The 14,954-nt window shown below is 40.3% G+C and overlaps 1 protein-coding gene across 1 annotated transcript in view; it reads right to left on the bottom strand.

Moving 5' to 3' along the window:
- Nucleotides 1-14,546, bottom strand: part of slco3a1 (solute carrier organic anion transporter family, member 3A1) — a 48,672-nt gene extending 34,126 nt beyond the window's left edge. The window contains exons 1-2 of the mRNA XM_038268875.1: nucleotides 13,924-14,546; nucleotides 6,212-6,662 (exon numbers count right to left, since the gene is read on the bottom strand). Of these exons, the coding sequence (XP_038124803.1) occupies nucleotides 6,212-6,662; nucleotides 13,924-14,085 (613 nt within the window). The 5' untranslated portion in view covers nucleotides 14,086-14,546. The remainder of the gene's footprint in view (nucleotides 1-6,211; nucleotides 6,663-13,923) is intronic.
- Between the last annotated feature and the right edge of the window lie 408 nt (nucleotides 14,547-14,954).

Raw genomic sequence — 14,954 nt, forward strand, 5'->3', positions numbered from 1 at the left:
AGGGAATAGCATTGTTTGTTAACAGTTTAAAAAACTTAGTTTGTTCCTTAGTTAAGTGTGAGTGCTGGCTACGTTTATAGCTAAAGGTCCAACCTGTCTGCGTTGGACATCTAGAGACTGAAGATATTTCATTATTCTTTTAGGAAAAATAACTCAAGGGGTAAGATCGGGAGGAGATCATCCATGAGAGGCAGTTTTCAATTGAGCCAGTATTTTGTCTCTATTCTAAACATGGTGCCTTGATCTAAACCATATTACTCTCTGGATGTACAGTTAGACCAGGGTTCTGAGGTTTTCCTCCATGATTGTTCTGTGGCTCTATTCATTTTCACATCAACTCATATTATCTTTCCTACCCCTACAGATAAAACAGATTTGTGGAGTACACAACTATCAGTTTTCTTTTTCTAGTTTTGTAAACTCTACCGCACCGGTTTTATTCTATGTAAACACTTCCCAGGTAACATTAGCTGCCAGATATCATAAAATATATGACTTGGAAATTAAAACCAAGCTCTTTTCTTAACCTACGACTCTAGAGCTGGCTTGATAACTTTGAATACTTGCAGCATGCTTTAAGCCAGGGTTTCATTATTTTATCTGACAGCAGAAGGAGAAGGAATATGCAAATCATAGGAGCTTTATGGGGAGTTTGACTGAATTCATGAGGGAACATTGTGTAGGAGAGGAGTAAACTGACTACACAGAATGAAGATGCTCATAATCAAATTACATAACACTATTATGACTATCTTCACACTGAATATTTTTAAATCAGCACTGAATAATTATTAGCTTAAGTAAGGCAGTTTAAAAATAGGTTTCCAACTGTACTAGTAGAGGAAAATACTTTTTAAAGAAGTAAAGATTGATCCCCTTTAACCATTTCCATAAGCTGCACTGATTATGCAAAAATAAGAATTCAAGAGTTCAAAACCTTTGTGATTTCACATAAGAGGTCCTCGGCTTTGTTGATAGATTGAAGCTGTTTATGTATCATACTGCAGGCGCTACATGCTTTAAATGACACTTTGATGAGGGAATCCCAGGCTGTCTAAGAGCTCTCTTAAAACCAAGGGAGGCAGCTGGGTGAGGTTTTGTGCGCCACCATGTAGTACGTGCTGCACTAAAACCTGGGATGTGTATCTTCGCTTGTGTGTTTATGTAGTCAGGGGGTCTTGTGGGAAGATCCAGAATTAGCTGTGGGTATGGAAAGGTCATTTAACAGGGCCAGTGGAGAGGGATCCAGATGAAGCAATGTATCCAATAATATTTATAGCCTTTGTTCTGTGATTTAGAGCCAGCATCTAAAAGTAGGAGACAAACCCAAACAATGCTGAAGTTTGCCTCCTGCTTTTAAAGTTCAACATGACAGAAGTTCTCTTTAAGAAGAACATTTATCACTCATAGGACAGAGAGTCTAATAAGACATTTAAACAATGAAAGAAAACATAATCATGTTTCTCTGATGAGCCACAGCAGGCCTTGCTGGAGCGTGAGAGTCATGCTTACTAAAGCGCACACGGTGAAAACAGGCAGCCAAAACCTCAGGAGGAGTTGTTTTTCACAGGCCTGTGTGGTATGCATGTGTGCCTTGACCCAGTCTGGGCCAACTCATGGCAGGCTGGTTGGCATTCCTTGCTCACTCTGTAATTGTGGCTCTGCACCGTATCACTCTGCTCTTCTCTCATCTGCTCTCTTTCCAACAACCAGTAACGCACATTTACAGCAAATAGCTCCCACTGTTCACTCGGATAGTCAGTTCAGGATCCAAATCTAAGAATAGGTTGTTACCAGTTGGGATGAAAATGGGCCAGCAGAAGCTACATGTTTGTATACTGTTAGATGTCTCTTTTTGTATTTTGCCTTTTGTTTCTTATTTTCGTAAAAATGAAGCATACAGTAGCTGATCAAAAATGATTGACCTTTAAAGGGTATTTGGTGTTGGTTCTTAAGGTCTCTGAACAGGGTGTGTAACATTGGTTGGGCTGGAAATGGCATATTTACTGTTCTATGAGCCCTAATGCAAGCCTGGTTAAAAGCCCTAGAATGAAACGACAGGTTTTTCTTGCTTTTATGGTATGCTCATGAATATTTAGATCAGCTGTGCGCTGATTGGTTGGTTTAAAACAAGCGAAGCTGCTGAGCAAAGAAGCATCATAGCAACAAGCACTCACTCACTGAAACATCGAACTTGTTGATATGCATAGAATGACCAGACGTCCTCCTTTTCCAGGGAGGGAAAAAGAGGACGTCAGGGAGCCAGCGGGGAATAAAGCCACTGAACCCGACCCGGTGACGGTAGCCTGGACCCAGGCGACCCCGTGCTTCCACCCGCCTGCCTCCCCTCCTCTGGCTGAGGACAGGCGGCTCATGACTCTCTGCTGAGGTCTGGTCTGGTCCAGTCAGCGGCCCCGGCAGTCGACACTTCATAACCTCCTTTCTACTGTTACCACCACTCTTCTCACTTAAAGAAGTATCTGCTTCTAATAAAAAATATCCCAGCAGAATGGGAAGCGAAACGTCTTCAAACTCACTTAAAGTACAGAGGATTTTTTTTTACTTTTTTGGAATTACCTCAAAGATTAGATATAAGGCCTATCATCATTCTTTGACAAGAGTTCTTGGTTATTAAGATGTACCATTCTGAACACCAATGTGCTAACGTCTGTTTCCACTTATTTACTTTCAAAGCAAATTATCGGTTATTGGTCCGATATTAGCCAAAAAACTAATATAGGACTTTATTGGCAGGCATCTAAAATCTCCTATATTTTCATGCTGATAGAAACACTCTGCTTCTACTAAACGGTTCTGTAACTCATTGGTTAATTTTACATGGGTCTGTTGTTTTCATACCTTTTGTTGTTAACTTTTGTTCCCCGTTTTAGCAATATTACTTGATCAAGCCTTTTGTAGTATTTAAGAGTATAAGATTCATGCTAATATAGTATTGGGTCAATATTGGTATTGGCCAATTCTCAGAGGTTCAATATCACTATCAGATCAGAAATAAAATAAGTTGTATAAGGACATCCCTCTCTATTACCCAACATTTCTCAGTTATAGATTTCTGAAATCCTACCAAAGATAATAAACAAGCAGTTAGGAAAATAAAGACCCAAAGGCTAAGATACACAAAATAGTTAACTGATGGCAAAGATTGTTAGCTCTGGCAGCATATAAACTATACTGAATGTGGACTGAGATTTTAAAATGAATGATAGAATGACAGTCTCCTTGAAATGTTGGCAGCTACAGTACAAAGTTTACATTAACACTATACAGCTCATACAAATCCACCGTTCATGGGACGGTTGTTGAAATATTCAAATGCTGATCTCCCCTGAACATCAGATAAGAACAGATTTTTTATCAGATAAGATTTCTGCCACAATTCTGGGTTTAATGCTGGTTTGTTAGCTCTCCAAGCTAATGCTTTGAGACAACATTCCTGCTAACTTCCTCCCAATCAAGTCCAATTTGCTATAACACCAGTATGGTATTCAAAACCACTACCATTCTGTATCTTGAGGCTTAATCTCTTTGTTATACATATTTTTTTCTATTTCAGACATATAACCATCATAAGCTACAAGCCTGAACTTCACTCAAAAGGAGACGATGTATAACTGATGAAACATGCTGCATTAAGAAAAGCCTTTAAATTTTTTCCCTTCATATTCTCGAACCCTGTGCAGTGGAAGAGTCTACGTGTCTCAAACCACGTTGACACAAACCTCCAGTGGTAACAGAGGAAGTTGCTCATGCCATGTACAACTTTAGTTAGAAATACACATCATTGTAAGTTGTTTGTTTTCTGTAGTTTATATTCAACAGTTTTTGCACACCACCTGTCATTTCTTCAGAGTCCTATAATACTTGAATGCTAATACATCTTAGCTGTGTTTTTATGCAATATAAAACCAAGGCCAGAGGCAAATTTGCATGAAAAACATAAATATTTGGCAATAGCAAAACATACAGACTCACAACACATCTACTGTATATGAAAGAATCTCTCAGAACTTCAGACAATCTACTCCATTCATGCAGGCGAAGGCACATGACAGGCCTGCAGCAGAAGGATTAGCACGATCAGATGAACAACACTCAATACCACATTGTTCCTCACAGTTCAACACTTGTTTTTCTCCCCCCTCGAAGTCTCCCTGCAGCTTATCAGACGAACTAGAACCAAATCTCTCCCCAAACTTCAATCGCCTACAGCCCATTTCCTAACATACAACTGTTAACAATCTTCAAATCTGCAGTGCAAGAGATATCAAAGCTTTCTATTGTACTTTTCTCGGTAAGGTTATGAACGTAGACCCTCTGTTCTTTCAAATCATCTGATATTTGGGAAACGTAAACAGTCAATTTGATAAATCTGCTTTAGGCTGTGCTCTGTTGACTTTGTTTAATGGTGACATCTGCATCTGGGTGATAAAAGGCATCATGATGGGTGTGTACCACGCTGAGCTCGTCATCTCTGCTCCATACTGATAAACATCCAGCTCCGCTCAGACAGATCTACTCCATCACAGGTGAATGTGACGGTCTGGAGAGTGAATTAGCGGCATGTGGTCCTGCTTTAAATGCAGGGCTTTTTACAGTGCCTTTTGAGAACAGCACAAAGTAGAGAATATTTATGGTGTGGAAGGAGAAGACAAGGAAAAAAGGTTCTCCAGATTCTTGGGGAAAAAAATCTGTAAACTGTGGCATGCATTTGTATTTAGCATCTGCAGGAGCACCTTTTGCTGTGATTATGGATGTAATGTCAGTACTTGAATTTAATGCATTGGGGGGAAGTAATCTCTAAGGTAAATGCATTTCAGTTTACAGCTTGTAAACCCTCCTATTCTCCATTATCACAAAGGCCAAATGTTACAATGACAAAAACAATCTTCTACTCAGTGTTCTGTTCAAACACATATAATCAAAACATATCATCCTCTTAATGACTGATTTAAAGCTGCATACACAACAATGAGCAAACCAAGCATCAAAGTAGGAAAGTTTAACTACTGCTGCAGTTAAACTGCTGGTAGCATCCATCTTGAAAGTGGAGGTCAGGGGCAATTCTGCTGCACCGACTTTCCAAAATGTAATTCCTACTTTTGGAGGAGTTTAAGTTGTAATTTACAACTTATAAACAGAAAAAAAAGTCAACTTCTGATAAGAAATTGAAAGCAACATACGTCTCGTGGTAAAATGTCCATGATAACTCTGCACATCTAGTTTTGGATCTCCACAGATCCTCTAAAGTAACCAAGTTTCCACCGATGGTCACATCTTAGTTGGTTGGCAGCTCTACTGCTTTTTAAGCTGGACTAATCAGCGCTCTGTCTAAACCTTTCAAATCTTTACCTGAGTGGTGCTCCTTGAGCTTCATAATACTTTACTGTCTATAGAAAAGGTCTGATACCTTCCCAGAATCAATATATTTGGGTTACTGAACAAAAAGTAACAAGGTGACTGAGTGGATTTATTTAAGATTATAAAAGTGAAAGGAACACAATACATACCTTTTAAATTTTAATATGTAAAAGATGCAAATAAACAAATTTCTCTTGCATGTGTCCAAAAAAAATATCAATTTGTGATTATATTGTAACAAAATGTAAAACAAAACAAAATAAAAGAAAAATAAAGCTGTTTAACTACTGGCACAATGTAGTGCAAACTAGCCAAAATAGTCAGCGTGTTTAAGGATAACAGGAGAGAAAAATACCCAAATAGCCAAGGAAGTATATCACTAAAAAGTCAGCAATAATATGTATGCTGCACAGGAAGCAGTTTGTAAAGTGCCTTGAAAATTGACATCATCAACATTTTTCCTTTGAGAGGGGATAGAGCCAAGCAGCCCCGCCTCTGCCCCCCTCACCTCTTAAATGGCTGTAATGGAGATTAAAAGCTCCAAGATGTGCTCACCTGGCAATGGTGTAAACAGGCCTGGACTCGCCACAAAAGAAGAGCATGCAGGCGTCCTCAGTTGACTAAAACTGAGCAAACATTGCACCTGATGGCAGTGTGCAAACAAAGCCATGTTTGATGTTTTGGGAAATCAGAGGCAAATTTGTACCTTTCACGGTGATGATGATGATGCCTTTTCTCTGCCCCCAAGTTTAACTGAATCATATATAATGAAAATGTAAAAATGATTTTCCTACCTGCTTTTGTTTTTTAATGAGATCAAACAATTTCTTACCTATATACAGGGAGGAATCTTTCTTCTTCACATGATCATCAATGTAGGAAACTCCAAGGGGCTGCACCGGCGTTGCCCCGATCCCCAGCAAGACCTGGGCCCCGATGAGCAGCAGGTACATCATGTTGGTGTTGGGCTTGTGGGCACATTGAGCGTCCTCCTGAGGCTCACCAGAGCTGGTGTTGGAACAAACATCCCGACCAATGTCAGTCCTTTGAATTTTGTCCATCTCATACTGGTTTGTCAAGAACTCTGGGAGTGCTGAGAGGAGAGCTCCCAGAGCCATGATGATACCCCCGCAGCCGATGAGTCGGGGCCGGTGTGCTTTGGCCCCAAAATAGCTCACAAACAGGATCAGCGCCAGATTGCCAATCTCAAAGCTGCTAGCTATCACTCCCACGTCGGCACTCTGCAGGTTGAACCGCCGTTCCAGGGTGGTCAGCACACTCACCTGAGATCAGAATGACAAAAATGAGTCAAACAGTGACCTCAAAGGCTGACTGATTCTCAGTCAGGCAGGTCATACTCATTCCAAAAAAGTTAAAAAACAATCCACTGGACTTTGTTTTCGAGTTTGAAGCCGTTTTGCTTCCCGTCTAGGAAGCTTTTTCCTAAAAAAAAAAAAAAACATTCCAAAGGGGCAGACCTGTTCATCTGCTTTAATTTGCATGTTTTCTAAGGAAAAATAAGGCTTTGTTTTTGGTCCACTCTATAAAGCCTCGGACTCAATGCTTATTCTGACATTTTGAATTGAAAAAGCTTCCTGGATGGAAAACAAAACGTCTTCAAACTTGGAAACAAAGTACAGTGGATTGTTTCTTTCTAACTGTTTTGGAATGAACTCAAAGATTTCTTGGTTGTTAAGATGTACCATTCTGAACACCTAAGTGCCAACTTCTGTCTCCACTTATTTACTTTCAAAGCAAAAACTTCTGGCAGAGAGAAAATCAACCGAGCGTTTGTTCAAAGCAATTTGTTTGCAACACTGTGGTAGTAAAGTCATCCCAGGACCTGTTATTAAAGATTGAAAACTGTGTGAATTCCACTCCAACTTCTTTAACATACAGCAGAGTTATATATCATGACCTTAATTACAATTCGGACACTACCTTATCCATATATATTGAACTTTTTAACCTAAGGTTTCTGGTAAAGTTTCTTTCCACTTCTATGTAGGTTCACTTGTATCTGAACGTATTTTATATTATGATGTTATACTGTACCTATTGGCACCTAAGTTTGAATATGTAAAATAAGTACTTTCATATTTCCCAATTACTTTAACCTGAATAGAGTCCCATTGGGAGCAAGAAAAATCCAATTAAAATATGTTGCTATGGTATTTTTATTCCTGTCATATTACACAGGGTGTAAATATTTTGTTTTTGTTTTTTCTGTATCTTTATCTGCCTATGGCTTATGGTATGGTATCAATAATTACTTTTATATTAGAATATTTTCTGTGTTTTGTTTGTTGTTTCACCTTGATGATAAATTGACACAACTACTTAGGCTAAGCTACCAATCACGAGTCAGTCATTAGTTTTTTAAATGGGATGGCGCACAGGACAGAAAGAGGGAGAGGATCCTACTCTTCAGGGAGAGAGTATCAGGAAGAAAGCAGGCGGCCATGTTGAGGAGCGCCAGAAGAGAGGATGATATGGAAGACAACCAGTAGATTAAGGAGAGTAGCAGAACAGGAGAAGCAGTAGAAAAAGCAGGAGCAGTGGTTTTAGGAGGTGGGAGTGCTGTAAGGGATTAAGGGGAATGATCAATTAGCTCTCCTCTTTGGACCAAAAAGTTTCCTACTGTATTAGGAACCTTTTATCTAAGTTTCAGTTATCTTTTAAAAAGGGGTTTTAAGATAAACTTAAAAAGATAAAATAAAAACTTAATTTAAGACTTTTGTCTTTATTTTACTGCAGTAAACCTTATAACTATTTTATTAGGTAATTTCTTGCTTTGCTGCCAGATTTGCTCCTTTTAGCTTTAAAAAAAGAGGGTGATTGCACACGTGTTTAGTGTGGCTCCTAGTGTTAAAATTAATTTTTAAGTTAGTACAGTTGTTTTCACACGAGCTTTAGTCACTCAGGACCAAACGCCAGAGTACTTGGAGAGCATTATGTCTCCATGACAACTGGTTGAAATCCGGAAGCGCTGCCACTGAAAAAGTAACAGAGATGAAACTTTCATGATGGAGACTGAAGTCTGCAGTTATTTGCAGCTCTCGCCTTTTTTTTTTTCTATTTGGTTTGCATGTACAACTACTAGCAAACTTTAAGTGTTAGAAAATCTGTTAGTTCAATCTCTAACGTTATGCTCTCTCGGCTTTTCCTCTTAGTAGCTTCGCTCCATCCTGGAGAGAAATATCAGCTGTGCTGCTGCCATCAACACCTTTGTTTATAGGTGTTGGAGATCGGCCTGTTTTTCCAGTGTAGTCCTGTTTCTCTGACTGTGACTGGCTGGATGTGCTCTCTTCATCCTCTGACATTGGAGCTGGCTCTGAGCTTGTCTGCATGGCTGTGTGTTTTCTGGATGGGGCCGCCTTTTACAGTTGCCTTTTGTATCTCTGCTTCTGTCTCCTTGAACCCCAGTTGGCCTCAGCAGATGGCTGCTCACACTGATCCTGGTTCTGCTGGAAGTTTCTTTCTGTTAAAAGATAGTTTTTCCTCTCCACTGTCGCTACAAGCATGCTTAGTGTGAGGGATTGCATTTTAGTCAATAATTTGATGCAATGAACTGGTTGTCCTTAGATAGAAAACTTTGAATCAATTTGACTGTATGATCTGGTAACTGTTAAGTGGCTTGAGATGCCATGTGTTGTTAATCAGTGCTGTATAAATAAACTTAACTGAATTGAAAATGAAGCATGGCTGTGGCAACATGCAAGATCCTCAGTAGAAACACATACCGATGGCTGACATCAACTAGTGCGCACTAGAGTTCAGATGGAGCCAAACCAAAACCACCTCTTTAGGTCGCACTAGTTTGGTGTGCATTAATAATAATGGAAATTTATTGATCTCACATCGGAGAAATTTACCTCTGCATTTAAATCATCCCCTCGGGGAGCAGTGGGCTGCCATTGTGTGGTGCCCGGGAAGCAATTGGTGGTTAAGGGTCTTGCTCGTGAACCCAGAGTGGAGGCAGTGGGATTCGAACTGGGTACCTGCAACTTTCTCAGAGCACAAGCACAGTGCTCTAACCCACTAGGTCAACACTCATTCTTAGAGTGCAATTGTGCTTTCATACTGACCCACACAGGGCCAATTATAGATCGACCTAAACATGCAGGTGAAAATCTTGTCAACTTTAGGTCAATCTAAACCTGCAGCTGCAGGTGTGTTTTCACACTGGCAGCTTTAGGACTGAATTTAGGTCAATGTAAATTTAGATCGACCTAAGCTTATTTTTAAAAGTATGTGTTAGTTTTTCACCATTTTATGTTAATATCACTTTTACATGTAAATATTTTATAAGAAAAAAACAACCCTAACATAACGATGGGTTAGTGTTTATGAGGTCATTGCTGCCAGAATGGGGGGGGGGGGGGGGTGAGGGAGTCATCAGTGTGCTTTATTCCTCTTTATTGGCTCTATGGTCCCTCTCACCAGTGCTGTGCATATGCATGTTAATCGAATGCAAGCAGAGTTGTTTTGACTTGTTGGACGCAGCTGCCCTGATGTACATACACTGCGCTCAGTTGTGTCACGTAAATTAGTAGGCCGATGTGGTTCTGCCATTTGCTGATCGGAGCCGAGTTGTTTTAAGGCAATTTTAACCCACATCACTAGTTTGACCCAGGTCAACGCAGGTCAGTTAGCCGTTCCAACTGCCACTTAAAGCTGATTGATCGTGGGTTTAAACAGTTTTTTTGGACAGAGGGAAAGGATATATTAAAGCACATTCGGACTCTAGTTCGGCCTGAAGAGGTGGGCTCTGTTCAGATCCAGCTGAACTAGGCACACTAGTCGATGTCTGAAAACAGCTGTACTTTGGTGCAATAATCATCAAGAAAGTTTTTTTTTCCATTTATCTCCGTTACTTTTTCTGCGGCAGCGCCTCCTGATTTCATCTGGTTTTTATGTAGATAAGATGATCTCCAAGTATTGTGACATTTGGTTTGAATGACGAAAAGCAACTGTACTAACTGAAAAATTAAACAATGTATCATTTTAAGTAGGCCTGAAACAATTAATCGGATAAATCGAAAATTGAAATAATTGTCTACTAATCTAGTAATCGATTAATCGTTAACTGGAGTGTAGAGACTCTAAAACCCACTTAGAGCAGTAATTATACCAACATTTTAAATTTCTGTCTATCAATAAGCTTTTTCGAGAACTCCACAAGTGGAAGTGGACTTTCACCTGGTTTATTTTCATAAATTGCCTTCTTTAAGTAATCCTTTTTATCTGATTATTAATTGATAAATAAATTAAAAAAATGTTTTTAAAAATTGTTATTTTTAGCCCTAAAACAATGTATCATTTTAACATTCGGAGCTGCTCTGCCGTGTGCACAAAGCATGTGTGCAAACACCCTGAATTAAATACAATTCTTTGATGCACTTTTCACAGACTCACTTTTATTGAGTTACCCATCCTTTAAAGTCAAATAAGAAAAATCAAAAGCAAAACTTTACTGTAAATTCAGGCCTTCTACAAAACCTTCTACAGCAGTGGGGCTTCAAATAGGGATGAATGGGGTAACTTGTTAAACTTAAAATGCGAACGCTAGATTTAAAAAAGTAATGATCTATCTGAAACAGAAGATGGCACATGAATGAACTCTCACACTTGTTGCTCTGTCTTCAGCTAAGGTAATAAAAGTTTGCATCCCCAGCCATGGCTGTTACCCTTTTGAATAGACAACAGAGAGTATCTAGCAATAGCAGTAAAAGAAGTGGAATGTGAAGGCTGTATATTTACATTATGATACAGATTGAGTATAAATACATCTTACAGTAATAACTGTAGCAGCATGAATGCATGGAACACTACTAAAGATGGAGAAGATAAGCCGATAAAATGAGAGTGAAAAAATATACAGTAAAGCTTGTGTCTCCGGCTACACGACTTTAGAGTTTCTCCTCTTCTTTGATATCCAGGTGTCAGAAGTGATGGATGCAGGTAGGTCTTGCAGCTGGTCTCAGCATGAGCGCAGGAGGACCCTCCTGGTAGTTCAAAGCAGGAGGAGAGTGACTTTTGGGAGCACTCAGACTCTCCCACCGATTTGAAGGGAATGGAAAAATTTGGTCCCTAGGGTGGCTATTTCTCATAAAAAAAAATACACTGAAAACACAGGGCTGGCTCTTCCCAGAGAGGAAAATATCCAATCAGATCCTTTGCTCTTATGGAAGATCTGAGTAACACCTCTTCTAAGCAAGATAGATTCAACATGTTCATCTCCTCAGCTCTGACCTCAACAGTCAGCTTTCCAGGAGGAGTTAAACCACCATGAATTATACAGGGAAAAGAAAGCAAATGGAAACCATTCGGTCACTGGTTACAGCCACATTTTGCCCAGATTGCAGTGGAAATGTTTCCTCTGCTCCACGGCAACAAGCACACTTCATAACACTGAGATGCAGCCTGCCTCATCCGAACAAGAAGACTTAGAGTCACTTATCAGGATTAGCTGCAAAGGTGTTTATACCTGCACAGGCCTAGTGCAGCAAATTTCTCCTGTAGGACATTATGGTTTAGTTCCAAGGTGGAAATGATAAAATGATGGGGTTTTTTGCAACGGTCCAGCAGCTCTGTTTAACCCAAGCTGAGGCTGTTTGGAAAATGTTCCACTCTGGTTTATGAGGTGGAACTTACTGACTGTTGGTTCATGGTACTTTAGTGACGAAGAGCAATCAGGCTAAAGATCAGTTATGGACAGGAAGAATATCATCTGCTGTGATTTGATGCCTTCTTTAAATATTATAAGCACACTTGGATTCAAATAAGAATAACCCAGTGCACATGTTGGGGAAAAATAACCCACAAACTTCGTCAGTGTTGCTTGATGTCAAGTTCTCTCACATCTAAACCTCTGCACATAAAACCCTGGGCGACGTGACAGAATAAATAATCAAACTGTACAATTTTCCATTTATGTCTCCATTATCTCAAACATAATTATTACCTCTTTTAGAAACTCATCAAGATATTATACAAAATACTGTAGGACATAGCCAGAAACAATACAAAGGGTTTCTTGTTGGGCAGGGAATGACTCTCCTTGGTTGTTGGTTGGAGGCAGCACAGGTCACTTCAGACATAATAGTTGAGGTCTGGGTGTTTGCCTCACTTCCCAGCTCCAGATTTTAAGTGTCATATTTGGCTGTCGTCACAGACAAGTAACTACTCCCAACAAACCATATATTCTCAGCGGCTACGTCTGGACATGAGTCACAGAGAGAATTTAGCTCTCGATTGCACATAACTCACTGTACCTTCAGGTATAATTAAACTGATTTGTGCCAAACTGAAGAGAACTTAACTCATTAGAGATTTGAGAAATTATAAAATAGGGTTTAATGCAACGTTATTAGAAAGTAGCATAAAATTAACCTAACGAAGACGCACGGATTGTGATAGTTCTACTTGCTTAGTTCGATAGATATTAAACTGCAAAGAAAAATAGGCAGAAAAGCAATTGCTGCGTTTATAGCTGCCAAATGGTTTGCTGACAGGTAAAAATAAAGGATGGATGAAAATCTTTGCAAGTTTGTTTTGTCTCGCTCTTGCAGTCAGATGATGAATAGGAATAGAACATCTCTGTTTGTCTTGTAAAGTAATGAGCTCGCAGAAACGCAGGGAGGCAAGGAGACAATGATCCTATCAGAGATGCCATAGTTAAACGCTTAAGTTTACACCAACTTTTAAGCCTGACGCCATGGCAGGTAAAAAAAAAAAAAAAACTTCAAGGAAATTAGAAAGCCCAGGTCTTGACCCAGTGCCTTTATTCACTGTTTGAACAGGTGTCCAGAACTAATGTGCCATAAAAGAGAAGGTTGGAGGCTTGCTTTATCTTAAAGAGCGAGTAAAAAAAAGGATTATCTCCTTTTTTTTTTTTTGCTGTGTGAGTTAACACAATGTGGCACCATAATGCTCTGGGCTGCTGGATCCTCAGCAGGTCCACTTATAGAGAAGATAAGATGTTCCAGCCCATATATGGCTGAGGCATTTAGTTTGGCATCACCGCCTTCTCTCATAGAATAAACACTGCAGATGTTGAGCCTACATGTGTCTGCTTGAGGCTGTGAATCTCATCCCATGTCTTGATGACTAATGCAGATTGCTTTAGAGTTCTTAAAATGATTCCATAACTTTTGATATGTCATCATGTGTTTCCTTCTTTTGACATTTTCATTTTAACTGCATCCTTAAGAGGCATTAGGAATTGTATCAGGGAAATCTGGAAAGCACAGCTGGAATAATGAATGATTGGAGTATTGACCTTGAATGACATGTTTGGACAAATTAGTTAGATGGGAGCAATTTTCTGATCTAATTAGTTGTTATCAGTACAGTTAATGGTTTGGTTCCTTCAAGGCATGGTGAAGTTTTTTTTTCCTCAGCATGACAAGTAACAGAGGCCAAACATCTGTCTTGCAGCCGGGTTCTGGGTTGTGTCATTACAGCCCTTTAGAAAAGCCCAGAGTGGCAGAAAATCTGCTGCAGCAGCCGTTCAATGGAGCTGCGCTGTGCTGCACTCACCAGGTAAGCTCCGACTGTTCCCTGAGCCAACATGAGGGCGCATTCCGATATCAGGAAGATCTTGATGTTTGAGAAGCATGATGAGCTTTTACGCAGAGCGTCTGTTTCCAGCATGTCTTCGCCGCCGCCGCTGCTTCGGTCCCGGTGCTTCTTCACCTGCATCCCCGCCGCTTGGAACAGCCTGAAACAGTCAGCGCAGAGGAGGAAGAGGTGGAGGGAGACAGAAACCGGCAGGGAAAGTCTGTTGAGTTGATTCTTCCACCCTTGAAGGCTACATCCGAATACACTCAGCGCCGCGTTTCATTGAGTCAAACAAACTGAAAGGTTTTCATCTGACAAGCTATGGAGCGTTGATCCAAACTCCGCGGGGCTCCGTCGCTGTTCCGCTGCTAAACATCGCTCCCTCGGCAGTGCGCGGAAACCTGTGCGCTTCCAGAAGCGCTCATTGAAGGCACGGCTGAACCGCCTGAATGAAACCCTCCGTCGGATTGCATGGTGGGGCCGCGGAGTTCTGTGGGCTTTCGCGGCCGGTGAAGGTTCTTCTTTAACTCCAGGAGCGGAGGGCTGTCACGGAGCTCCAGTCAGAGCCGCTGCTGTGTGTCTGCGCCTCCTCCTCCTCTCAGTGCAGCTATCCAGTCAGTTACACCAACATGGCGCTAGAGGCGCTGTACTCTGCTACAATTAAAAAAATACAAAATAATCCAAACTCTGCAAAAGTATGGAAGAGGGTTAGGGCCACTGAAAAGAAAAAGTTAACTGATTTTTTAAATTTTATTTCAGTATAATATGAGAAGAGAGTCAAAATTCTGACTTTAATCTGATAATTCTTACTTAAATCTCAGAATTCTGACTTTTTTTCTCTGAACTCTGACTTAATTCTGACAGCATGTTAGCATCATGCCAAAGGTGATGTCTGTTTTAGAGACCCTTCTCTCTTGTTTTAAGCACCTTTTGCTCTTCCATTAATTAAATAGCATCACCGTGGACCCCTCGGGCACGTAAAAAGTCACCTAATTCCGTCATTTTCTAAC

The sequence above is a fragment of the Cyprinodon tularosa genome, unplaced genomic scaffold, assembly GCF_016077235.1.
Source record: "Cyprinodon tularosa strain WSP-4 unplaced genomic scaffold, ASM1607723v1 ctg71, whole genome shotgun sequence".
In the NCBI taxonomy this organism is placed as follows: Eukaryota; Metazoa; Chordata; class Actinopteri; order Cyprinodontiformes; family Cyprinodontidae; genus Cyprinodon; species Cyprinodon tularosa.